This window comes from Halichoeres trimaculatus, unplaced genomic scaffold (genome assembly GCF_033239565.1).
Source record: "Halichoeres trimaculatus isolate MK-OKI-2021-1 unplaced genomic scaffold, fHalTri1.1 fHalTri1_scaffold_11, whole genome shotgun sequence".
NCBI lineage: Eukaryota > Metazoa > Chordata > Actinopteri > Labriformes > Labridae > Halichoeres > Halichoeres trimaculatus.
Genome location: NW_027437189.1, coordinates 8,710,354 through 8,735,826, shown reverse-complemented (window position 1 = coordinate 8,735,826; position 25,473 = coordinate 8,710,354). Strand labels below are relative to the sequence as shown.

Below are 25,473 nucleotides of genomic sequence, written 5' to 3'. Positions count from 1 at the left end.
CATACAGCAGGTAGCAAGCTAAGACTTCAAACCAGGATAAGAAAAAAGGGCTAAATAAACATTGGCTTTGAAATACTGTATTTAGCTTAAGGTTAGAATTTACTGAATATCATACATGTATGATGAAGAATTACAGTTTAAGACTCCAGGGTACTTTACTTGTTTGAAAAACATATAATAAAACATGTGAAACAGAATATCAAATAAATTTAAACTAAATATTTGATAGCAGAGACTAATGCACACCTATACAGGATATTTAAAGATAGAGTTAATTTGTACAGAAGAATTTCATGGATCATTTTAAATTTAAAGTTTTCGTGACTTTTGGATTCCTGGATCTTACTAACTTGCATTTCATGAAATGGTAAATGATATTATCCTCATCCAATTGACTTTAACATGAATAGAATATCAGCTAGCAGTACAAAGAAGAATATTGGAGGCATGAGACCAAAAGATGTTCCCTGACCGGGAATCGAACCCGGGCCGCGGCGGTGAGAGCGCCGAATCCTAACCACTAGACCACCAGGGAGGTGTAAAGCACTAATGCCTTGAAAACATCTCGAACCTAATCCTTTGGACACTATTTCCTATCAGACATTTTATCAGTGTTTTGAAGTTAGCCTGTTAGCTAGCCCAAGATGTTACCGACGTGTACTCGACGATTTGTCTGAGTTATCGACCTTGTTTTAGTAATTTACCGACGACTAGTCAACAATAAAATTACCCGTCAAGAAAACAGCGCACACCTGTTGAGTTGGCTAAACGCTCTTGGAGTTTAAACAGTCTTCACTCAAGTTGTTTGTTATAAAATCAAGTAAGAATAGACATGACTGATCAGCCGTTGGTACAGTCTAAAGCAGCTCTGAGGTTTGTGAACATAAATGTGGAGTTTGACATGACTTTAAATGCTCGCAGAGAACATGTAGATAAAAGGTAAGAGCTATTCGCTATGTACTGAATCCAGCTATTCAACATACAGCATTCATTGTAAAGCGTTGACATCACCGGGGTAATTTAAGCCACTCCAAAGCCTCTCTCGTCTGGTGTCAGTGTCATCGGGTTCCCGACCGACCTAACCGTCAAACAGAACAACAGCACGTTCCGTAACTCGAGCTGCCTCAAGCTCCGCCCCGTGCCACAAGCAGCACGCGCAGAGGACAGACCCTATATAAGCCCTGTTGACCACGCAGTCAGTTAGTGCCAGCAGAGTAGTGACCTGAAGGGTCGACAAAGAGAGATCATCCACAAATGGGACATTTTTAACAACTGACACCTCTTTAACTTCAAGCCATCCGCTCCTTACAACCGCAGTTGGTGCCTGCGACATCATCTTAACCTTTCAGGTGGGTCTTAGTCATTCAATTCTTGAAATATTCATAAAAAATAAACACTTTAAAAGCTCATATCTTTAGCACTTGAACTTAACTAAGTCTAAGGAAGGGGAAGTTTTTGCTTTGAGTCTACTGACCTCTGAAAATATCCCATTCTGTTATTCTTTAATCTTCCAAAGTTTTCCCTCTTTTTTTTTTTTTTTTTTTTTTTTTTTTGCTATTAAGAATTTTATTATTCCTTTGTTTTCCTTTGTTATCGTTTTGGGAGCACACATAGTGAGTTAACTTTGTTTCTGGGTACAGTTGACCTCAAGCCGTTCCTTAAGTCAGGTGTTTATGTGTCAGCACTTTGTTTTTCCAGACGCTTATTTGTCTGGCCTTTGAAATCCCCAAAGCCGCCTGCTGTTCACCTGCAAAGCTCTACAACCTTCAACTTGTTCTCTGGCTCCAGGCAGAGAGCATGATCCACTTTTGAGATACTCAGATATGACTGATTTTTGCTACTTGAGTTTGAGCAAAATGTGTCCTCTATATCAAGAATGCTGGCACAGTCCTTGGTGGTCATGCTGCCAACTCGTGCACCAAGGCATCCAAGATCAGCTGGACATGTGAAGTGGTCACGCCTTTAGACACACTGTAGTTATCTGAGCCGTGGGAAACCAGATTCTTGGAAGCAGCTGTCTCTTGATTTATCACTGGGCCTGTGGACAAGACTGAGGAGACACAGAGGGCAAGGACACACGTAGCAAGAGCTTCCCTAAAATGAGTCCTGAGTGGCATGTTTACAGTGCAGACCTGCTTATGTCTTCACAAGTACTTCTGTATCAGCTGAAGGATGCAGGATAAAAAATGGAAGAGAATAAAATGAACTGCACTAAAATGATAGTAAAAACCCACAGGCTGCAATTGGGTTATTTTATTTCCAGCCTAATAATACCTTTCCTTTGTATCCTCCAGGTTTCCAATTTCCATCGTTGAGCGGTTTTCCACCTAAGGTCGGAAGAAATGGCTGCAATTCCATCAAGTGGCTCCCTCATTGCCACTCATGATTATTATAGAAGTGAGTCAATCAGCACTGTGCATGCTTTCCTTTATTTTCATCCTGTCTGTGAATTTGTTTTTGACAGCTCGAGTGTTGTTACTGAAATGGAGTGTCTTTTATTTCTTGAATTTTCAGGGCGCCTTGGGTCCGCCTCTAGCAACAGCTCCTGTGGAAGCGCAGAGTACACAGGGGAGTTCATTCCACACCACCCAGGTAAGATAAAAAAAAAAACTATGAAATGTCAAAGTTTGTTTCAAAGTTTACCTCCACCACGCTGAGCTCCCCTCTAATATACATCTGCTTCTTTGTAGGACTTCCAAGGCAGGACTCTGGCCACTGGTGGACTTCCTTTTTCTTTGCTAAACCAAACCAACCTGGCATGCAGAATGGATCTGACCACCAAAAGTGAGCATTGTAACATATCAAGGCAGAATTTTAAGTGATCTGTCCAGTGTTGTGTTTTACTAACTCTCCATGTGTCTTTGAACAGGACCTACACAGTGGCCAACGGTCAGGTGACCTGCGTCGCCAGAGAAATGGTTCTGAACAGACAACTCAGCGAGAGCAGTGAAAGTGGGAAGTCTGAATCATCAACACCTCCTTCCTCTTCCTCTTAGGCTTCACCCCCACCCTCAACCTCCTGACCCCTGTCCACCCCCCACCCCTCTGCTCCTCCCTCACCCTCAGCTTGCCGTCCATTTCATAGTCCTACACTGGAGATGAAGATGAAGATGGTGAAGACGAAGGTGTTTGTCGCCTTTAGTATATAGAGTTTGCTTTTTATATTTGCTTGTGTATAGTATCTTTTTATTATGACCAAGAGTTTAAAACTATCAAGTATGTAAAAAGTTTTTTCATGTTATTCTTGTGACTTGACACTGTTGAAAATAAATAAAATTTTCACAGTTGGAAAAAACAAAACCTCTGATTGTGATTATTGTCTGTTATTATTATTATTTTTTTTATGAGATATATTTCTTCTTCCTTCCTAACGTCTTATCAAGAGTCTTGCTTTATACCTTCTTTAAAGGAGGTAGTTTTCATTTTTTCTCAATTTCTTTTTAAACAAATATGAAGTATAACTGTTGGATATCAACTCTGAGCGTGGGCAAGGCTTCGAATTGTGAGGAAAACGTGTGACATGAGAATTCCACAATGAGAAAAACAACATTTTTGCATGGCAACAGCAAAAAGGGGTTCTAGAATGCTGTGTTCTGGAATGCCGGGGTTCTTAAAGAGACAGTAGGTGATTTTAGTGTAGTCAAAGGCACATGAGACAAGCAAAGAGTCTCTTAATCATGCAAAGCTGTCACAAAACTATCAGAACAATATAAATATATAATTTAAAAGATAAAATATATGATAATAAATGCATCAACATATTGATGTATGTATTCATGTCTCTCTATTTCTCTTTTTCTTTCCTGTTTTGTCCCAAACAAATGAATTAAAGAATCATGCCACAGTGTCTTGACGTCTATCTGACCCATGAAGAATCTGTCACAATGTTCAATATCTAGCTTTAAGTTAAGGGTTTTTAATGTATTGCTTTTATACTTTCAGGTGTAATTTTTTTATTGTTTGTTTATGATATAGTTCATTGGGTGGTCACATGGATTGGACTCAGTGAGGAAGAGGGTGAGCTGATATTTTTTGTTTCCATTGACCTCTGGGATCACCTTACTTATTCAGTTTTGTGCACATCGTCATAAGTTGATGGTATTTTTTCATGAATAGAAAGGTAAACACATTTTGGAGAGGATTTCAGTAATTTTTTTTTTTTGATTTAGTGTTTTAAAAAGGAATCAACCCAACCTCAGCCTCTTGGGAAGTCGCCACAGATCCATCCAGGTTTCCCAAACCAGGTTGAGGCCTCCACAATCTTTAAGAAATATTTTTCTTTTTTTTTTTATTTAAGAGCCACATCTTGTTATTGGGAAGCTTGATCCAACTGAGAATACATGTATGCACACAAATTGAGAATTTGTATCATCCTTCTGTTTTGTTTTATTTTTTTCTGCACATGAGCACAGTATCTTTAACCTCATCCTTTTTTATTTAAAAAAAATCCTGAAGGCTCCTTGAAATGAGGCTGCAGCCAGCAACATCCTGAGGAGTTCTGGAACATTCTTTGTTATGCACAGAACATAAAGTGAGTTTTTCTGCTCATTACTTTTCTATCTAAGGATTCTGTGATTTGTGTAGCATACCCAGGCTTCTCAATTTCAGAATTAAGACATCTAAAATGTTGTTTATTTCTATTAATGTATCATATACAAGAAACTTCAAAAACTCATACATAACAAAAAAGAGAACTCATGTACACACATTTTTGTCTTTACCTCAAAAATTTTAGGTCTATCTTTAGTCCATCCACAAAGAAGAGCAGCTGTTTTATAACTCAGAGTGGGATCGCATGAAGCTGACTCACCAAACAAACTAATCCGATCAGCTTTGGTATGATTAGCAACAACTTACAATACAGTTTACATAATACCTCACCTGTTCTTAAATGTGGGTCAGTAGCTCCCAAAAAAATAAGGTTAAGACTATTACATGTTCTTCCTCCATCGAAAGTATTAACGCACACGTGTTTCATTCATGTTTGCAGATCTACGGATGCATGAATTAAACATCCGGAAGCTGCTGCTTACAGTACAGACATGCTGCAGAGTCTGTCACATGTGCTGCTATAAATTCTGCACTCTGCAGAATAAAGAATAGCACCTGCTTCTTTTACATGTTGCACATGCTGAAATTTTATTTAAATACATTCTTGAAATGCTGCGACACACTTCTTGGAAAAGTCTGGTCATGTTACACAGGGTGGAAGGAGAAAGCTTCCACCCTGGAGTATTAACTTTCCCAACTTCATCTATTTGATGCATATACTATATGATGAAAATCTTGTGGACAGTTTCACCCAAATTTACTGCATCAAGCATCAGTTTTCCAAAGCTAGAGGCAAAAATCCTCTGTGGTTCCTTTTACAGTGAAACTTTCATGTAAACTTTTATAATGTTATAACATAAAAGGGATTTCATCAGCTGTAGACTGCTCTCTGTTAAGGAAAAATACTCTTTATCGATTTTGCGGAGAACTAAGGTGAGGAACATTTTGCAATGATCACACAGAGGACTAAGAATAGCCTTAACAAAGTCAGGTCAGTGACCAGCTCTGTTGTAATATGACCTCTCTGTTCAGACTGGAGGGTCAGACGATCCATCGGTGCGTGTTGAGCATTTAGAGCAACATACTGGAGCAAATGTTTTGGCATTTACAGGAGGAAAGATGTGATTCATCTTTTTTAGACCTGACTAAAAGCTGCCTGATCCGTCCTCCTCGGCCTACAAAGCTGAACTATTCTTGGCTACCTATCAGAAGAGCAGCGGGGTCTAAAACGGTCCTGTGATCCTGGCCAAGTAGCACTCTCGTGTCACTTCACTCAGAAGGGAGTCTCCCATCATGCAGCTTGTTTTTTATTCCCTCCTGAAGGGCACTTAGGGTGTCTCTGTGCAAAGTTTACAGAACAAGGTGAAGGAAGGACAAATATAAAGAGCATGCACGTAAACACACGGATGATGCAGAGGCCAAATAAGTACAAGAATGAAGTCAAATAGCACAAAGGTCTTGGAAAGGTCTTGTGAGGCTGATAAATCCTGGACAGAAAAGCAGGGCATGTGTTTACATGAGCGCAAAAGAGTTTTAGAGCAAACAAAAAAGTCTCTCAAAATCAGTCCATACAACTTCTATGACCTTTAACAGGGCTAACTTGAACTCTTCTTTAATCATATGGAGCCTCTGAAGTCTCATGAAGTAATAATTATTATTTTATGCAGATGAATTATAATGTTTACAGTGCAAATACCATATATTATGTACATATTTTAGTTATATTATGTGCTAATGTTGCAATCTTGCAGAGACTAATTGACCTTACTATTGCTCATGCACAAACTATTTTTTTTTTGTTCCAGATGCAACAGTGGTTTTTAAACCACACTTTATATCAGTTGACATTAATAATCAATAAACAGCACACTTTTCCTTTAATTTGCTCATCTGTTGGCTGAAACACTGTTTTTTCCCATGTTGTGTGGATTTGTAACAAAAATTAATTTTGTTTCCTCAGTGAAAGTGTTATTTTTTCCCACATGACATATCAAAGTTAAACTGTAGAAAGCTGTTTAATAGCTAGCAAAATTATAACTTTCTGTGTTAAAGGTTTTTCTTCAGTTTGCCTCATTAGCTTGGCTAACTACAGCTACAAGGGCCTGTATGACACTTATTATACTTCTGATGTTACTGAAATAAATGGTGCTGGAGCCAAAAATAAACATATCAGTCTGGCAGGGTACCAAACGGTACAATATCTTTTTAATGTTAACTCTTTACTATCTCTGTCTCCTGGATCCTGTCTACTCACAGCAGGTGAAGTTCTTCCAATGTAGCGTTGGTGTCTGGTGTTAGCTCAGTTAGCCATGTCTGTGAATAGCATGATGCTACTCTGCCCTCTGGTATTCCCTCTGTTGCTGGGTTAGCACAGCTAGCTCGTCCATCTTATTGGAGATAGATCTTACGTTCCTAATTACAATGGATGGAAGCACAGGTTGATGTAGTCACTTCTTAGCTCACACCTGAGTAACAGCACGTCATCCTCACCTCCTTCTCCTCACCTTGTGGGAAGACATCAGGCCTTACACCAGTTAGCAACAGGCTGCTAACAGCTGAGTTCACATGTAAACAATGCAGCCATGGTTACATGTAGGATCTCCAGACAAACACAGGAGAAAAAGTAGTAAAAATATCACTGAAGCCACAAAAAGTTTGGTGTCTATGACCAACAAATGAGTCATACAAAGTAATGATCCACTCCAAATACAAAGATTACAAAAAAAGAGATGAAAAATTACAAGAAACGGACAAAGAAGAGAGAGCTGCTGCAAAAGGGCAGCCATAGCCAACAGGGCGGTGCCTAGCAAACATTAGTTGTTGGAAAGAAGGCGTCACACATTTCTTTTACGTGTCTCATTTGTTGTAAATGAAATAAATAATATTTCAAATGTGAAACCTTTAGAGGATTTGATGAAAATGAATAATTTAACCAGATCACTGCAGTTAGCTCTTTATATCCACTTGAGCTATTTTATCCACAGTTAGCATAACACACCAGAATCCCTGACTAACCTTATGTCAGTGCCAATTTTTAAAGAGTGATGCATTAAATAAAAAAAGTTACTATGTGTGTGTGTGTGTGTGTGTGTGTGTGTGTGTGTGTGTGTGTGTGTGTGTGTGTGTGTGTGTGTGTGTGTGTGTGTTTTGACTCCTTTTAAACTTTTGCAGGAAACACTGCTGAGAATCTCTGTGTTTGGTTGGATTAAAGTTTAATGAAAAACCAAACATGCTCTCCTGTAACTTTACCAAACCCAAACACGGCTCTACTGACAGAGGGATGTTAATCAGGATTGGTGCAGCAGGCCACAGTTTGCTTTAGTTTATTAGTCTGTGAAGTGTGAAGCCAGATCAAAGTTTTCTTAAATGGTATTTCTCTGTGATGTCTTTGTGAGGCGCTCAGGTCAGAGTCTTTTTTAAACTCTGATAGGCTTTGATTGCTATAGTCAGTGGAAAATGTTGGCATGGCCACACAGAGCACTCCTGCACACCAATTGGCTCTAAGATAAATGAAGAATCTGGGGCAAAGGCATTTGGCCAATGACTCAGGCTCAGAGCTGCCAAAGACTCCCACAGAGCCCCCTAAAGTTCATACAGCTTAGCTCAGCGAAGAAAAAGGAGAGACAGCTCTGATTCTGAGAAGTGACAGGCACAAAGGTTGTATAATTTATCTGTTTGTCTTTGTAGGTAGAGGGTTCAAACTGTCTGCAGGGGCTCAGGTGTCGTCCCTGTTTTAGGTCTATATTTGATCGGCAGCACGAGTAGGCTGCGTGAACAACTGAACCTGTGTGGGTCCACGTGTCACTGAGGAGACTTCAATGTCAACGTGAAGAGTTGCACGTTGAAAAAGTCGCACTATTATCGATTTCCTCTGCAGGTCATGTTGTTTATCGTGGTCTTAATGGGCCAACTGTGGAGTTTTTTTTATGAAGACACAGGATGAATTGGTCCTGTTTGAGTGCTGCAATGACCTCTTTTATCATACTCCTCAATTGAATAGAGGTCAACAGTAAACAGTTTAGACAATATCAGCTAAACGAACATCTGATTGAACAGATTATCTATTCTTTTTGAAAACAGGACGTGGTGAAATCTTTATATAAATGTAGCTGCTTTATTTTGTTTTTGATTTCATGAAGCAAAACAGAAACAGCTCACCCAGTGTAATTATAAACTAAAATCAACTTTTAAATAAGTTAATTAAGAAATTAAAGCACTAAAAATACCTTTTTTGCACCTAATGTAGTTTATAAATAATGATTACACAGGATTTTATGTGGAAACTTTAAATATGAAAATGTTTTTTACAATAAATCATCTGAAAGAGGTCATTTTTTCCCTAATGGTCACATGAAATATATTTTTCCTGTTGTCTTTTGACTGACAGGTTGGGATTGGTACCTTTCACTTTTGAAATGATATAGTACCGATGCCAGGTACCTGGCAATTGGTATCGGTACTCAACGGTACCAATTTTTGGTACTTTTTGTGTTTATCTGGTAGTAATAAATTTTTTTAACAATAAAATCTCAATTTCTTTCAATTTAACAGATATTCTTCAATATATAACGTTGCAATGCTGTCTTCATGTCCAGCAAGGATGCATTTAGGTACCTAAACATGTTACCTTTCGATTTCATGTGAATCGATACCCAGTACTTTTGACAGAATTTGGTTGGTACCTATAAAATTACCTAATTTGGTACCCATCCCTACTGACAGGATTCTTATTTTTTTTTTCTCTTAATGTTATTTCTTCACTTTGTTGGAACAAAAAATATATTTTACTACTTTCACTGTGCTTGCATGTCTCATTTAAAATGCATTGTGAAGGACTGAAGCAGTAAAAACCTTCCCCCACATTTGGAAATGATTGATACATCGACCAATTTAAAATACTACTAAAGAAAAGCTTCACTAATGGTCATCTAAAACTATAAGCTGCCGCTAAGACTATGTTTTCAGAGACAGCAAAGTTTGAATGGGAACTACATGATGTCCCACAGCTGGTGGTTAAAAAAAAACACAATTTATGAAAGAAAAAAAAAAAAAACAGTGAAAAAATTCTTCACACTAAACATGTTTTGAAACCTGTCCGGAAAACTTGTCCATGCTTGAAAAATAATGAGGTCATTGTTGTTTTGTTTTCCATGTGGTGGATCATTTACTTTGGTTTGGTGGAACACAACGTCCGTTTCTACCTGAGAGTCCTGTTTTTGGAGCCAGCTGTCCGTCTTCCCACATCCACTCGAGCCAAAAGCTCAGCCAACATCTCCACTCCACTTCCAGCCTGAAATCATAAACCAAGTGAATTGAGGTCGCTCTAGATTGGACTAGAAGAGTCTGGATGAATATGTGAGGTCAACCTGACAGAGAAATACTGCACACCTGCTGGTGTTAGCTTTATTGATGAGGAGAAGAGCGTAATCAGTTAACATGTGACGGATAAAAGTTAGAAAGAAAGACAAATTATATAACTGTTCTTAGAAATTCTGCTGACAGGATTGTTTTTAAGAACACAAAGTTACCACCCTCCCTCTCCCAGCTTTGTCCTGTAGACTGTGTGCTAAATGGCACCAGGCCTTACATTGTTGATCACACTCCATCTATTACAACTAAAAGCTTCACACTGAGGTTTTTTACAGGTTAAATACTTAGAATTTTAGTTCAAGCGTTCATGTCCCCTTCAGGATTCAGTGCCCCAACTTAAGTGAACTGTAAACCTTTCCTGCAGCTCCCCTGTCAGAGTATTTTGGTCATGACAAATAAAACAGAAAAGTTTACAACCTTCAAAGGTCCTGTGAGGACTTATCAAAGAATATCAAAAAGCTTTCACGTATGCCTGTTCATAATCCATGACTTAAAATCTGATAATCAGGTCGAAATTTGTTATTTCTAAATGCTGTTTTTTAGTATCTGTGGACAACCCAACCCAGATATCATTTACTGAATATACACTGAAAGTTCATCTGACAACATGACGCTGGGCAGTGACACTTAGTACTGTGAAGAAAACTTTTTTTCTTTTTTTGTTGTAGAAACAATTTCTTGGATTTATTTTGTTGTAATGGTGGAAACTGAAGCCGAGCTGTCAAAAAGAAAAAAGACGTCAGAGCAGAAGAAAGCTAAACAGGAGAGTGATAGAGCACAGGCTAAAAAATTAGTTACTCTGTTTGTGATAATGTTCATTTCTGCAGTGGTCCGTTCAAACCTAAGAGTCTCTCAAAAGAGCTAGGTTATATTAGCTCTGCTTGGTGAGGTTGGAGTTGGTAGATGAGCAGTGGTAGAACATAACCAGGATTCATTAATGTTACACGTTAGACACATGTCTCAGAGCACCAGGCTGTGAGTAGCGCTAAATATAGCTAGTTACAAAACTACAGTACAAATTGAGTTAAAAAAGTTTGCTTGTTGTCACGTGTTAAACAAATGAGTATATTACCTTGTCACTTTGCATCCAGCAAAACGTTATCATGAACAAAGAAAATTGTTGTTCTGCTCTCCAAAACAAATACACACTTTGGTAACAGGATAGACTGTATAAAACACGGACAAAGCATCTGCAACGTCACCTGTCTGTTCCTGAAACGATAAAATGAAGCCAATCCGCGGACGCAGCCACATTCGCTATGACGCCGACTATGAGTTTTTCTTCGAGCAGTTGGGGGCGCCCGGCAGTCACGTGAGCAGAGCTTTACCCCTGATTGGAAAATCAAACGATCTTAATAACTTCTAAACCCCAGAGATAGAAAAAATTTACTCACTGTTCAACGTGTGCCGATAATGAAATCAAAGTTTTAGACCCAAGCCGTTTTTTTAAACCAGGCCGTAAATGTGCTTTTTAATGCCGTAAAAGTCCAATTTTATGGCTGGGTGTGTACGTGACTTCCCGTTTTTCTGCAGCCAGCCTCAAGCGGATTCTCAATGAACAGCAACTTTTAGCACTTCCACATAGGCTTCATTTTTACTAACCGGATGTCGACCCTTGGGTAAGAGCGGTAAGAGTCATGTCCGAATGACAGTTGGTGATAGAGCTGATGGGAAGCAGAGTCTTTATCCCCAATTCTAGTCATAGTGTCACTTCATCAATACCAGAAAGAAGTCCTCACTGGGTAGAGATGGAGTGCTTGTCTTACCTGGTACAGGTGAGCTCTACCTCAAACAGACTTCCTGTTCCGAATCTGCCCTCCTTGTCCTCATTCTAACACCTCTTGATATTTTTCTGCTCTTCTTCCTTTTCAATGAGCCTCACTGAGCTGTTATGGGCCCTACCTAATAAAACAGGGAAGTGCTGACTTGATAACTCTTGAGGTGCTGGCTTTCTCTGCTGATCTCCATCTATCCTCATGTGTTGGGGACATTAGGCGCCATGTGGTCAGAGACATGTCTTATTATGAGATCATAAACATCACTCGGAGGGAATCTTTACTGAGGGCTTTTCATTAAAGCTGAAGTAAGTGGTGAAGTAAGTGGTGATTAGGTCACAGATAACTTTGTGTAATCTGCTTCCCCCTAGTGGACACTGGACACACATGTAAACACCAAACTAAACAATTATGAGTGACTTGAGAGTTTGCAGAAATAAAAAAAAAAGGAAATGACACAGGAAACTGGAGTTAGATAGCTTGTCGCACTATTTTATTCAATGACTGACATCTCAGGAGAAGAGGAGAGCTTTGCAGCTCTGCTGTTGGTAAACCACTGTTGTTTTCTTTTTGTTTGTTTTTTCTCTTTTTTTTTCTTCATAGCGTTGATGCAACACTGAAAAAGCGCTATTTTTCCAAACTAACACAGGTCCCTCATTAGTGATATGTAAGAGGCAGAGAGAATCTCACCTGGACAGTTTTGCATGAAACATACAAATGAAACAGGTTCAACCTTTTTCTTTTGTCTTTTTGTAGTTTCACATATAATAATAAATATCCATACCTATAAACACTCCAAAAAAGTCAAATGAAAATATTAAGTCACAGGTACTGGAAAAAGCTCCACTTTTAAATCACAATGATAAATGTACAAAACAATAGACATCTCATATAAATGTTAATGGTTTTTGTTTCATCTCAGAAGAAATCAGCGGATAAAAACTAAACTCGGAGATTCAGTATTTCCTGAGGCTTATGGGTTCCCCTTTAAAGGCCAGGAGAGGGGAATGGCTTTTGTGTTATATTGAGGAGATATTACAACAGGTCAAAGTGTACCTTCTCAGGGTACCAGTCAGGTTAAGGACAAGGAGTTTTCCCTGACGAAAGCCGGGAAAAGAAAGAATCTGAGCACTTCATGTAGTCTAATAAATGAACCTACACTCCACCAATCTCCATTTAGGCCACAATAAATTTCTAAAACAGCTGATTAAAGTCATCTTGATCCTTGATAATCTTTGCTGGTCCACTTTGAGAAGTTGTGAAGCTCCCTTTTTTTCCTTTTTTTTTTTTCTTTTTTTTCACTTGCGATTAAGTTTTTAAAAATGTTGGAAGCCATCACAACACCGAGCCGACCATGGCACACTCCGACCCTGTGACCACGAGGCCAGAGAGGTCTCATCTGATGCAATGGAACAACAGAAAAGAGGAAAACTATCTGAGCAAATGTACACAGATCGAGGAGAGGGGAAAGAAACTAGCCCGAATAAGACGTAAAGTTCTGAAAAACTGTACATGTAAACATCACACTTTCACTGAGTCCAAAACCAGAGGGGAGAATTACAAAGCTTCACACAGGTTTACAGTACGACCTCCTGCACAGAGCTACAGTCTCTTATCAGTGCAGGAGAGGCAACAATCGAAATAATATAAATAACAATTAGAAATACAGACCACCAAATGATAAGTTAAAACAGGCAAGGGCTAAAACCACTTTGATTTTTTTAAACAGTGCTGTACCCACAAAAAAAGAAAAGTTTAAAACATCTGTTATCACTCTTTGTACAGCTATACAGTACATTTATCTGACCACTTTAGCAATCCACAAGCTACCAGGGCATTTTAATCAACACCAATAGATTACATTGTCCAGTCAATACAAAGAGAAAAATCCATTGGGCATCATTAGAAAAAAAAACAAAAACAACAACATGACAACAAACACGTAGTCGTTGTCGTTGATCACAGTAACTCCAGCAAACAGCTAAAAATGTTGCTCAGCGTCGACTTAAGACAGTTTTACAAATCTGCAAGCTAAATGTGGACAAGATCGACAAGAAATCACTGAGTCGGACGAGGAGTGGAGAGGATCTGCTGTGGCTGCAGGAACAAAACGAGACGAGGAAGACGTGTGTGGGGACTCGGGTCCCACAAATATCTATGATTACGTTTGTTTGAGTCCAGAGAGGTGGGTCATAGAGCAGGAGTCAGGTTAGAAAGCAGGGATCGGTCTCATAAAGAAGGGGTGAGAAGAAAGTGAGAGCCTGATTCCTTTTAAAGGTTCATGTTTACATCATGAAAACAATCCAAAGTCATCTTTCTCCTTTTAGTCTGTTACTGTGTTTGTTTGTGTGTTGTTTGGAGATAAACAAGAAGCATTTGGTTGGTTTAAAATTCTATTAAGCTGGAGCTTTGGATTAGTTTACCTGCCAAATCCTGCACAGAAGCCCTGGGTCCCGTGCCGCATGTCACCCTTAGCTTTGATATAAAAAGTGTTAGATTGTGCTGAAACTTTAAGAGCAGCTAAAGAACCAACACATAGGAGTAAAGGATAATAAATGTGGCTGTAACACTTTCTGAATCTAATGGGAGAAAGACATTCAGGTGAAAAACCTTTGTAGGATCATCAAGACAAGCAACATCTTCCACGTCACCTGTCATCAAGCAGCCAAAGCTCTTCTGTCTTTGTAAAACTCGACTCTTCATCATGTTTTACATTTAATGCATGTTATTTTGAGGCCATAAAACAATCCAGCTTCACCTCATCACGCCTTCTTCTTTAGAGATCAATCATAACTTTCATGCCTCCTTCTTTATGAGACGGATCGATCCAGCCTTCCTGCTCCGCATCCTGCTTTATGAACAACGGCGGACTTTACAATCTGGTGAGTTTAAACACAAGCTCTTTCTTTTTTTTTCTTAAATCATCGATGCAGCTGACCGAGAGCTGCTTCTTCAGCCGTCAGTTCTCCACACGTTCAAGCTGAATCTGATAATCCAAATGAGGTAAAGACACACTCCAATCTCTGTGTTGTGTTACCTTAATCCTGAGCTATAAAGTGCTTCCAAACTTGCAATAGATCATTTAAATGTAAATGTGATGCAGCCCAATCGTGACATGGGTAATAAAATGGATCTGTTGCTCTAGAGCAGTCTGCTAACGCTGAGAGGTTTGAGGATGATGAATAACTGATAGATTTGTGATAAATACAGAAATATATCTCTCTAACTTTGACGGATCGTTAAGGTGCACGCCTCTTTCTGGGCTGCTTGAAGAGTCGATGCCCTTGTTTGGAATGTTTCAGCCGACTTAATTCATGAATCTTCACAGATTGATGTTGTACAAACTGGGTCACTCCACTTTTACACATACATGAAAAAAAAATCAACAAACTGTCAATAACACGTCACATAAAAATAAAACACACACACCACATACACACACACTTACACAAGTGTTTTTGTGCCGAGTGACTCACCGTTAAAAGTGTCTGTTGTGAGACTGTGCTCTAGATCTGCTTTGAGTGCTCTGCTGTGCCCTCAAACGCACACACACACACACTTACACACACATTTACACACACACACACACCAGAGCAGAAAGCTGGGAGAGTAAACTGTGATGCGATTACATCTTTTCAAAGATTGTCTCTTGCTTCTTTTCAAACAGTGTGTTTTTTTCAGACGTGGTATTGATGAGTGGAGATGAGAGAAAGGGTGCTGAGGTCAGAGAGGATGAGACTCACACACAGATGGAGAGACGGATGGTCGTTTTCGCTCACAGCATCCTGCGAAGCTGTGTGTGTGTTGTGAGGATACAGCTGCGTTCATTTGACCGTCAGAAGCGTGTGAGCTCGATGTGCCCGTTTGAACCTAAAAACTCCACAAAATGACTCCGTGATCAGACATGCAACATAAAGTCTCATTTTTCTGCCAGGTCCTGTTTTTCCTTTTCTCACTACGAATCCCAAATACATAAAAAGTGCCTCAGTTATGAGGTTATCCAGAAAGATCACACAAAACGACAACACTGAAATTAGCTACAATGCTGCATGGGATATCGGTTCTTTTTACGGCGGGGGGAGATTTGTGTGACACGCCTCCCTGTGAGACAAAGCCGTTTCTGTAAGCACACCTTCACTGATTATCTCTGATATTGCACCTTTCTCCGGTAGCATTGGTTCAAAAACCACGAGTCTAAACAATATATTAATCTCCGTTTTTCCCTGACAGGTGTCTGCGACCTCAATTTGCATACCCATGCTTCTTAAAAGCCTCCGTCTTTTCTTTCTTTTTGAGTCATGAAATTGCCTGTGGTAGAAATATTCATAATTAATGAACTGAAAATAAAGTCACACAGGAAAATGCGTCTTTGTCTTTCAGTCACCACATGCCAAAGAATCTGGAAATCACCCCAACAGAGCAGGACTGAGGTCGAGTTTTAACCACAAACACTGATTTCATCGTCAGGATAGCGAATGTCGTCCTGTTTTTCTTTCCCCCTCTGCTTTTTTTTCTGCTTCTTTCAGAGGCTGTTGAGGTTAACAGGTCAGTGGATTTAGCAGCGATTCGTTGATTTTTTCAGAAAACTGTGCCTCAGATTTTCTGTGAAGCAGCAGTTAATTTGGAGACTCAATCAAATTGTGCCACTGTACAGCGTATTTTACATTTCTATAAAAGTAGAAACAAGGAAACAACACGAAACCACCGCTATCTAACAGCTAATTTTCCCAGAAATCCACACGAATGAGCTGAATCCGGCGTCATATTCGCAGCTAACACTTCTCGAACTTCCCTGCGTACTAATGTGGATCAAATTTTTCACATAGATCATCACTTCCTGAGACGAATGAGGGTTGAGGTGGTAACATGAACTGAATGGAGGATGGATGGCTACAGATAACAGGGCACTAAGGTCAAAGTGAACCAAATGCATAAATAAACAGCCTGGGACACGGTGTGGCCCGTCAGAATACATCAACATGTGGGAATAAGTAAAGGTATCATACCTACAGGACCCACTGTGCACTGCAGTTTCACTTGTGTACTTTTGTGTCTTTGAATACAACTCTGCCCCCAAACGTGTGGCGGAGAGATGATTGACAGGCTCAGTTCTGCTGCAGGATCAGGTTCTCCAGCTCATCTGCAGAACGGAGGAGGAAGGCAGCGGACTCCCGGTATCCAGCGATGAGCTGCCTCACCGCTGTGACCTCCGGCGGGCTAAGCTGAGCTGAGGCTCCACCTCCGCCTCCTCCCTGACCGTGACTGTTGGAGCTGGAGGAGGAGGAGTTTGGGACGACTGCCTTCATGCTGAGATCTGTGGGACCTGTGGACACCAAAGTGAAGGAGTGTGTTATTATAGGAAAAAAATAAAATTGCTCTTTGAGTTTTTTAGATAAGCCAGAGGATTTCAAAGTTTATGACATTCAGGAAATGCTTTTTTTAAGTTTTTAAAGTTTAAGTTGGACCAGTAAAAGCTCCTCACCGTTGGTTTGTGCAGCACCAGAGTTCTGCTGGTTGCTCCCCACTGTCCCATATCCTCGCAGGTTGTAGTTGAGGCCTCCGTTGGTGTAGAGCTGGTCTTGGGCAAAAGCTGCGCTGGAGATGGAGAACCCTGACGGAGCCACAGTTGCTGGGTCTCTGGAGTTAGACTTGTCGACAGGAGCGGGCTCGTCCTGTGAGAAATGAAGCGTGTTCAGTTTGTGTTTGATATCGTGAGTCATGTTTTGGTTTCCCTGAATCACTGCTGGATGATTTCCAAAACATCATGCACCAGAACATTTACCGATGCTGGGTAGACATCAAGCCGCATCCTCTTGGCAGCGTTTCTGGTTTCGCTCTCACAGGCAGCAGCGAGGATGTTCTCAGCCATGGCGGAGGTGAGGTGAGGAGGTGTGGGTCGTATCTGGCATTGGGTCAGTGAGATTTTTACATGTTATGTGAATGAAACACATGTTTTTGAAAGTCAGTGACTGCATGTTGGATTGGTGGCACTTTGTACCTCGATACCGCCTTTTTTCATGCGGCGACAGGATTTGAGGTAGGTACGGATGCGTTTGCGGGAGCGCTCCTGGAACTCCGGGAACTGGCGGCTACAGGACTCGATGATGGCCTGGATCTTCTCCTTGGGCTGTTTGGAGATGGGCACCATGCGGTCCAGATTCTCATCCACGAACAGACGCACAAACATCTGACAGAGACGGGCGGAGGGGGAGGGGAGAGAGGGGATGTAGAGCAGAAAAATGGAGTGGGGGTGTAGAGTGGAGAGGGGGAGAGAAGAGGGAGAGGGGTGCGAGGAGCGAAAACAAAAGACAGGGAGGGGATGGGGGAGCATTAGAGGTAGAGTGGAGGGAGGGGGAGGAGATGGAAACAAGAGATTGGAAATAGAGTCATTGCTCATATTCAGGACAATATTTCTACTGTTTGCTTTTTCACTTGTGTGCGCATTTTTGAAGCACTCCTGTTTTATTCATTTTCATTTAAATCAGGAATGCACAGCTTGTGGTTTTCATATTTTAAATCATGATGACCGAGTACTCCCTTCTGTTGGCTTTAGGTGTGGGAATAAAAGTACAATATCTATGCATAACAACTCTCCATCTGGACTTGATTATATTTCTCTCTACATGATTTGCATGACACATCCACAGCGAGGTGGGTCACTTACATTGAAGGCTTTGAGTCTCTCCGGGTCCATCCCCTCAGCATCGTTGATCTTGTCGCTGTCATCGTGGTCATCATGATCGTCGTCATCATCATCAATTATCTGAGGCCGCCCAGAGGTCAAGTCCTCTGCACTCATGCTCAGTTCAGTTTTTACTGAGTCATAGCTTCCTGAGCTGTAAGGCGGGGACTGGACACACGCAAAAATACACCAAACATTATCAGTATAGGCTACATGAACTAACACCAGCTAAGACAAAACTATCATGCAATAAAGGTGAAGTTTTTGTATAAATCAAATCAAGTTTCTCTCATTACCTTGTTGGAGAACTCTGTTTTCACAGGGTACTTCCTGTTTCCTTCTGCGGGGTAAGAGTTTTGCGGTGAACTCCCCGGAGGCAGCAGTCTGTCACTCAGATTGACCGGCTGCTGATCCTCTGAGGAGGACGAGGGCGAGGTGGTGCTGAAGTCCAGGGGAGCACCCAGCCCGTTTTCTGTCACCTCCCCGTAGGAGGCCCCACCATCTGGGGGGTTCCCACCAGCAGCCAACACCTCCGGGGAGGTCAGGGCCGGCAGTCCGTTGGCACTGCCGCTCTCTGAGGAGTCGTCATCTGGAAGGAGGAGGAGGACGAGAGGACGAAGATGAGCGGTGTGGATGTGTGTTTGTTCATTCGGTGTTAATGTAGGTTTGTGTACAACCAAAAGGGGGGTGCAGGGGGTGGGACTTCCTGTCCCATATTAAGGAAGTGGGTATTCAGGTCAGCTGTCAGGATAAATGAAAGTTAGGGAAGAAGGTGGAATCTGAGGAGTTTCAGCTGCAAAGAGAGTAAGGGATGAGGAAGAGGATAAGGAGGGTCTGATGGGGGAGGAGATTTCACTTCCTGGTGCGCGCATATGAACGATTTTTAACCCACTTTACTCCAATGTGCTGATGTCACCTTTTTGTTCCAAATTTGTTCTGTTTACACCTGGAAATCTAGGTTTCTTCCTCCCTTGACAAATAAAACACCCTGATGTTATTTTTCTGTACAGCCTCATAATCTGTGTAGGTTAACATCGGCCTTTGTCCTACTTTTCTAAGCCTGCATCCTGAGAGAGAGGGGTGCACGGTGGATTGGGGCTGTGGTGGTGTGTCCACCCCCTGTAAGAATGGATTTATTTGGATTAGGACACTAAGAACGAGGCAAGCTGTTCCCTGTGAAACGCTGAGCTGCCGTCACCATCCTGAGTAATGAGCAAACCTTTGGAATTAGATATAAACAGAAAGACCTTTTTCTCAATATCAGTGTCATTGATGTCTTACCGTCCTCTTCTTTGACGCTGGCTGTCGGGTTGCTCACTCTCTCCCCGTTAGGCGGGCTGGGCTCAGGCACTGGGGGAGGCTCAGCTGCGACCCATGTGGGCTCAGCGCTGTTCATGTCCTCGCTGCTCATCGAACTGTCATCCTGAGGGGGGAGAAAGCGACATCAAAGTTTCCAGTTATTAGATAAGGGACTAAGAAAAGGAGAGGCGAGGAGTGTTTAAACATGTCTGGTTGTTTCAGGGTCAAACTTCTAAAATCCAATGTTGATATACTCTTATGCACAAAGAAGTATTCAAAGCTGGTATTTATCAAAATCTAATCATTTTTTATCCTCTAATCTTGTTGAAAAACCTGCTCTAAAAAGAAGATCTGGTCAAGACAATGGCAGCCAAACAAAAAGTACAGAACTAATGAAGCAGAATATCAATCATAAAATCAGGCCAGCATAAATGTCAGGTTGTAGTCTTTCTCTTTACATTCAGTCAATACACACTTAAACCTAAGTAAGAAATCTCCTTACCCTACTCAGCTACACCAGACTGATCTTATTTTACCTTTAACTGAATTGTGGTTCATTTTTTGCAGAACTCATTATGAAGCAGGTTAATACATGAGGGGTCAACGTGACTACACTAAAATGCACATTTTCTTGACTGAACTCTCCTGGAGAGTGCAGAAATGCAGGAGTTACTCTGTTAAGCAAACGTTTCTTGGAGTGTTGCTATTTTTAACCGTTACGTAGAGACCCTGAAGATGTTTGTTGTAGCGTAACACGAGTACGAGTAAACCAGGGGGCAAGGATTAGCAACAGAGAGCGGAATAATCACACAAACTATTCCAAGAGCTTCCAACTACGGGAATTAAATCATCCTCCGAAAGACATTTTGGAGAAATACCGAGGAAACACAGGTTTGTGCTGTTAGCATCATGCTAACATGACGGTGGCCTCTCAAGCGCGCGCGCGCCGTCATGTGTCAGTTGGAAGATAGAAAAGGGGCAAAAACTACGACTGTGTGACGGAAACAGAGCAGAAATACATCCCGTCAGTTCATCATTCACCATACACGAGTACAAAAATAGGTCTCAACTCATGGGAATCTGTTTGTCCCTCTGCGAGTGGGGTTTTAAGGGGGACCAAAATGCTCAGTGACAGCTCCATTAGGTACCAAGTGAGCGATGGAGCGTTACAGAGAGAGGAGGCAGAGAAGGAGGGACTTACTAATTACACTTTCTATGAACAAGTAGTAAATGTAGCTTCAAAAATGCTTTTAAAATTGACCGGACTCTAAAATTAAGCTACTTAAAAGGTGAAAGGATTTATTTTGTGACATATTAGCTTAAATGTCCAACATGAGTCACTGAGCTATAAGATTGAAACCCTTGTGTATGTAGACATTTCTGTAAAGATATCAAACTATATGTTTAATTTAGGAGGAAAAAATCTCAACAGTAAGTCAAAACTACCGTTTTTTTTTTTTTGAGTTTTTTTTTTGAGTTTTACAGAGTTACATGAATAATTTGTACAAATTTCTAGTATCATACTTCACACTTCTTAAGTTGTAGCTCACTTATTACTAGTGAAGTAAAGTTTGACTTATGTTCAACCTTTTTAAGCAGTTTTTAGTTCTTATTCTCAATCTTTAAATGATTTTTCTCCCTTTTATATAACATAAGTTTATTGTTTGTTTCCCTGAAGATATTAATCCTTGATTTTAGTAGTCACATAAACCTATAGGCCCTAACTCAGTCTCAAAAGTCAAACAGAGGTTACAACACTGAGTATGTTGGGGAAACTGACAGGAACCTTTGGGGTTATAGTGACAGAATAGTAAGTTGGGTTTGTTTCTTTTACTCAAGCAAAAAGGAGTGAGATAGCTGAATAGGCGCAGTCTTCAAACTTCTGCAGAACATCATGTCAGCAGTTACTGTAACAGACATGATACACATCCACAAAGTCATCTCTGTTCCTCCTTTAGACATAAAGAACAAATCTGCAGCTGCTCAAGCTGAACCAAATTACTACAACTCTCCCACAGCAATGAAATGACCCTCTGTAATGGTTAATAATTAAATTATTGCTTTGCTCATTCTCAGTCTGCACACAGATGCGGCGAACACTCAGAGCATTTGTTAATTTGTACTCACCCACAAATCACAGCCTGGGTCATTGTTCCGGATAATCCTAATTATGCACGAGTGGGGTCGACATTATCATCATCAAGGAGCGCTCTCTGCACTTTAGTGACAGTGGTTCCTGAGTGTTTCTGTCACAGCCACACATGGGAGTGGTCTGCAAGTGACGTCAGTGGGCACAGAGGATTTACTAATCCTTGTTTCACATGGAGCCCCTCCTCCTTACAGAGCTGTGATTGTTTAATACTGAACTAAAAGTTAAAGGAAGGGGTGTCTTACTCTGAATGGTGTTACCCATCAGAGCTTTAATGTTGGTGCAAAGAGCAAACTAGAGAGTTTGTGTGCAGCCAAACAAATAAGGATACAGTCAAAAGAAGATCCTTACAGCTGCTGATTTTCTAATACATCCACCAGGACATTTTACATCTATCTGTGTTCAGAGTTCATTGACATTCAGGATGTACTAACAGAAAATACTCACCCTCTCAGTGGCCGTCATGCACTGTAGTTTCATTTGTTTCAGGTAGGTGGCAGTAAGAGGCATGTTGTAATCAATGAGGTCAGGGACCAGAGAGGTGGGCCGGTCATTTTCTGACAAAAGACGAAAAACCACAACAGTTCCAATAGATCAGCAAGAAGTTACAGTAAATAAAACACACATGGGTGTTGATTTTGGTTCAGGTGGTATAGAGGCTACAGCCCAGGACAGAGATAGGTCAATGCCATCACAATATTTCCTAATACCTGAGCTGTATTTCCCAATAAAACTTAGCGATTTCATAAATACTCAAGGTAAACAGGCAGTTTTTTGGCAGCTATATTTTTTGAGACTTTTTCCATTTTCCACCAGACAAACATCAGCTTACAGAAGTGGCGAAAACACTTCGAACACCTGACAAATCTGAAAAAAAACCAGAAGACTTTTTTCGCCTTTACTGTATGTCCTAAAAATTCTTCTGTCATAATAGATATAACAACACGAGCAAAATACAAGAAACATTGAGTCCTTTAAGATGAAGAAATTTATTAAAATGGTTGAAATATTTAGTGATATCTAGTGGTAAGATTATAGATTAGAGCGCTCCCTTGCTCATCCTTCTTGTCTGTGAAGCAACGGCAGCTTTTAGGGACAAGAAGCTCCTGTGGTGTGTTATGACTCTCCAATTGCTGAGGTTAACAATCAAAAAAAAAAAAAAACATTGTTTATCAGAAAAAATATTTCTCTGTTCACCTTCCTAGCAGTACATTCTGTTGGCAACTCAAGGCCTGTTACTAGTTTGTCCTTATTGTGCTGCTGTAGAAACATGACAGTTAAAGATGGCAACTTCCATGGAAAGGGACCCACTCCAATTTTTATATACTTACAAATGTTAAAATTAATTTCTACTTAGCCTGTTCTGCTAAATGGTACAAAACACTACATGAAGAACCTTCAAAGCACATTTCAGTGTTAACTATAAACTGTTTTGAAGGGTTTTTGGCCTAAATAATGAAAACATTTCCAAACAGATGTTTGAATCCTCCTCGTAAGTGTGATCATTTGTGGAACCACACAAGTAGTTTATATTTCTGTCAAATTTAGAGCCTTTTCATGTTATTTACATTGTGAGATGTAAGATTTTATAATGAATTTGAATTAAGTTGTGAGACTGATGGAAATAAAAGACATTAATTTCTAAGGGACTGAGGCATTTTTAAAGCATGTAGGGGGTATCTGAGGCCTCATTTTGCCACTTTATTGATGTTACTTGGGATATTTTCCTGGATATTATAAGATGTATTTAAGAAATAAAATCTTCAGAAAGTTTGAGTAACAGTGAGAAGGAGTTATGTGTCTCACCTGTGTGTTTTTTAATTTGACAGAGCCAGAGAAAAATATGAAATAATTCCTGTTGTTAAAAAAACAAACAGTCACACAAACATCTCCATCAGTCACAGTGTAAACACTTTAATACCTCTTGTGTCAAGAGTAGAACTAAACCAGTTAATAGCCCGCAAACATCAAAGGTTTTTGTGCCCTTCCACACTGAATGGCTCCATTAAGCTCTTCTCTAAGTAAGACATATTTGGTGCAATAACACAGCAAAGGTTGAAATCCACTCATCCTCACATAGACTGACTTTGACTCCACATAATGTGAATGAGAGATGTCTGCAGTATCCACACTGGCCACAAGAGGGGGTCTGTGGTTATTTTATTGGGTCCATACAATCCCAGAGATGTGGTCCTCTTGAGTCTTTGTTACATCATGTTGGTGATGGATGCATACAATATGTTTTATTCATGAGGGTTCGATTCAGAAAGTCTTCAAAGTACAAACACCTGAGTTCATATCAGTTCATATTAAGTGTTTTACTGTTTCTGTCATTTAGATTCAAAGCACAAACCCAACACCTTTACTTTATGTGGAACACTGCGCAGACATGTTTATAAATCCTCTGATGAAATAATTTCAGAAAAGCTCTCAAAAAACTGGTCAGACACCTTTCTACAATCTTTCTACCCAGTTATTAACCCTTCCCCAGACCTGATGCTGAAGGATCTGAGAGCTCTCAAAGGTTAATCTCAAAAATAGAACATCACTTAATGATGTCCCCAGAATTAGTGAGACATTCACAGGATTTTAAGCGTGCTGTTACCTTTGAACTCTGCAGTGCTGGGGTTGATGTGCATCCTCTTCTGACACTCTCCACAGCTCATTAGGAAGCGAGTCACCGCCTCTCTGGGCAGGAAGGCGTAGGTCTCCGCTATCTGTGTCAAGGGAACGAGCAGAGGAGACCGGGTTACAGCAGCAGAAAAGAAAGAGGAAAAAAAGAGGCAGCAGATTTGGCTCTGGCTGTGGTTGGAGTCAAACTGTGTGCAGGTGTTTTTGAACTGTGCATGTGTAGAAGTTTGGGGTCAGTGATTATGTGTTATCTCGATGTGGCATGAGGAGGAATCCTCCCTGTAGGCTCTCTCTTGTACGTTCGGATGGCCTAATTCCAGCCGAGGCCCTGCATATATTTCCAGAGATGTTCAGATAACATTTTTTTCTTTTGAAACAGACTCAGATACCCAGACTACAGCACTGTCCGATACCCAAAACCTCCTCATATACTTGTGAAATTACAAAAATGCACATGACATTGGTGAAAAACAGTTATTTCCAACTCAAGTAAGTTTAAATATCCTAAGAATAAATCTGGATGTTATTAGTGCATTATGCTAGACATAAATAGAGTAAAAATAGGAAGTGAAGTGAGAAAAGCAGTGGTCTCTCTGCCAAGAAACTCAAATAGGGTAATAAAAAAAGAATTAAATTAAAAAATATTCATCTAAAAAAGGAACAATGCAGAGAAACTTTACAGAAATGCACAAGATGCATTAAAATGTTGCATAAAAGCAGATTTGATGACTTAAAGCTCCTGTCAGGAACTTTGATTCCCCTTGTGGACAAAACAGCAGATCATTTTTTTTGTTATATTTTTCTGTTCATATAAAAGTAGATTAAAATTTTGACTGTAAATCTTTGCTGTGGAAAATAAAAAAGTCTGTGTTTGCTGTGTGCTGTTAATTGTCATGTATGACACCTACCCTGCAGCGACAGTTATCAGCTTTAACGTAAACAAGTGGAAATTATCTGTGCTGTTGCTGGTTGTTTGGTTTGCTTCTGTGTGTCATTCAGAGGCATCAGTATTATTT

General features: G+C 40.3%; 2 protein-coding genes and 1 non-coding gene across 3 annotated transcripts in view; 1 reads left to right on the top strand and 2 right to left on the bottom strand.

The window, feature by feature from the left end:
* Window positions 1–463: 463 nt before the first annotated feature.
* On the bottom strand, window positions 464–535 carry trnae-cuc (transfer RNA glutamic acid (anticodon CUC)). Its single transcript has one exon. It is a non-coding gene; the product is annotated as a tRNA-Glu (tRNA).
* A 561-nt stretch (window positions 536–1,096) lies between these two features.
* On the top strand, window positions 1,097–3,251 carry ppdpfa (pancreatic progenitor cell differentiation and proliferation factor a). Its single transcript, XM_074681584.1, has 5 exons — window positions 1,097–1,349; window positions 2,295–2,397; window positions 2,515–2,592; window positions 2,691–2,784; window positions 2,870–3,251. The coding sequence occupies exons 2-5, from the start codon at window positions 2,343–2,345 to the stop codon at window positions 2,994–2,996; spliced, it is 354 nt and encodes a 117-aa protein (XP_074537685.1). The 5' UTR covers window positions 1,097–1,349; window positions 2,295–2,342; the 3' UTR covers window positions 2,997–3,251.
* An 8,916-nt stretch (window positions 3,252–12,167) lies between these two features.
* Window positions 12,168–25,473, bottom strand: part of nol4la (nucleolar protein 4-like a) — a 30,792-nt gene continuing 17,486 nt past the window's right edge. Inside the window, exons 3-11 of the mRNA XM_074681787.1 lie at window positions 24,432–24,543; window positions 22,274–22,383; window positions 19,660–19,801; window positions 18,675–18,967; window positions 18,361–18,546; window positions 17,695–17,883; window positions 17,479–17,598; window positions 17,179–17,368; window positions 12,168–17,019 (exon numbers count right to left, since the gene is read on the bottom strand). Of these exons, the coding sequence (XP_074537888.1) occupies window positions 16,802–17,019; window positions 17,179–17,368; window positions 17,479–17,598; window positions 17,695–17,883; window positions 18,361–18,546; window positions 18,675–18,967; window positions 19,660–19,801; window positions 22,274–22,383; window positions 24,432–24,543 (1,560 nt within the window). The 3' untranslated portion in view covers window positions 12,168–16,801. The remainder of the gene's footprint in view (window positions 17,020–17,178; window positions 17,369–17,478; window positions 17,599–17,694; window positions 17,884–18,360; window positions 18,547–18,674; window positions 18,968–19,659; window positions 19,802–22,273; window positions 22,384–24,431; window positions 24,544–25,473) is intronic.

Coding starts and splice junctions, on each gene's coding strand:
- ppdpfa (XM_074681584.1), top strand. CDS start 2,343: ATGGCTGCAATTCCATCAAGTGGCTCCCTCATTGCCACTCATGATTAT. Junction 2,593..2,690: donor GTTCATTCCACACCACCCAG/GTAAGATAAAAA, acceptor GCTTCTTTGTAG/GACTTCCAAGGCAGGACTCT. Junction 2,785..2,869: donor AATGGATCTGACCACCAAAA/GTGAGCATTGTA, acceptor GTCTTTGAACAG/GACCTACACAGTGGCCAACG.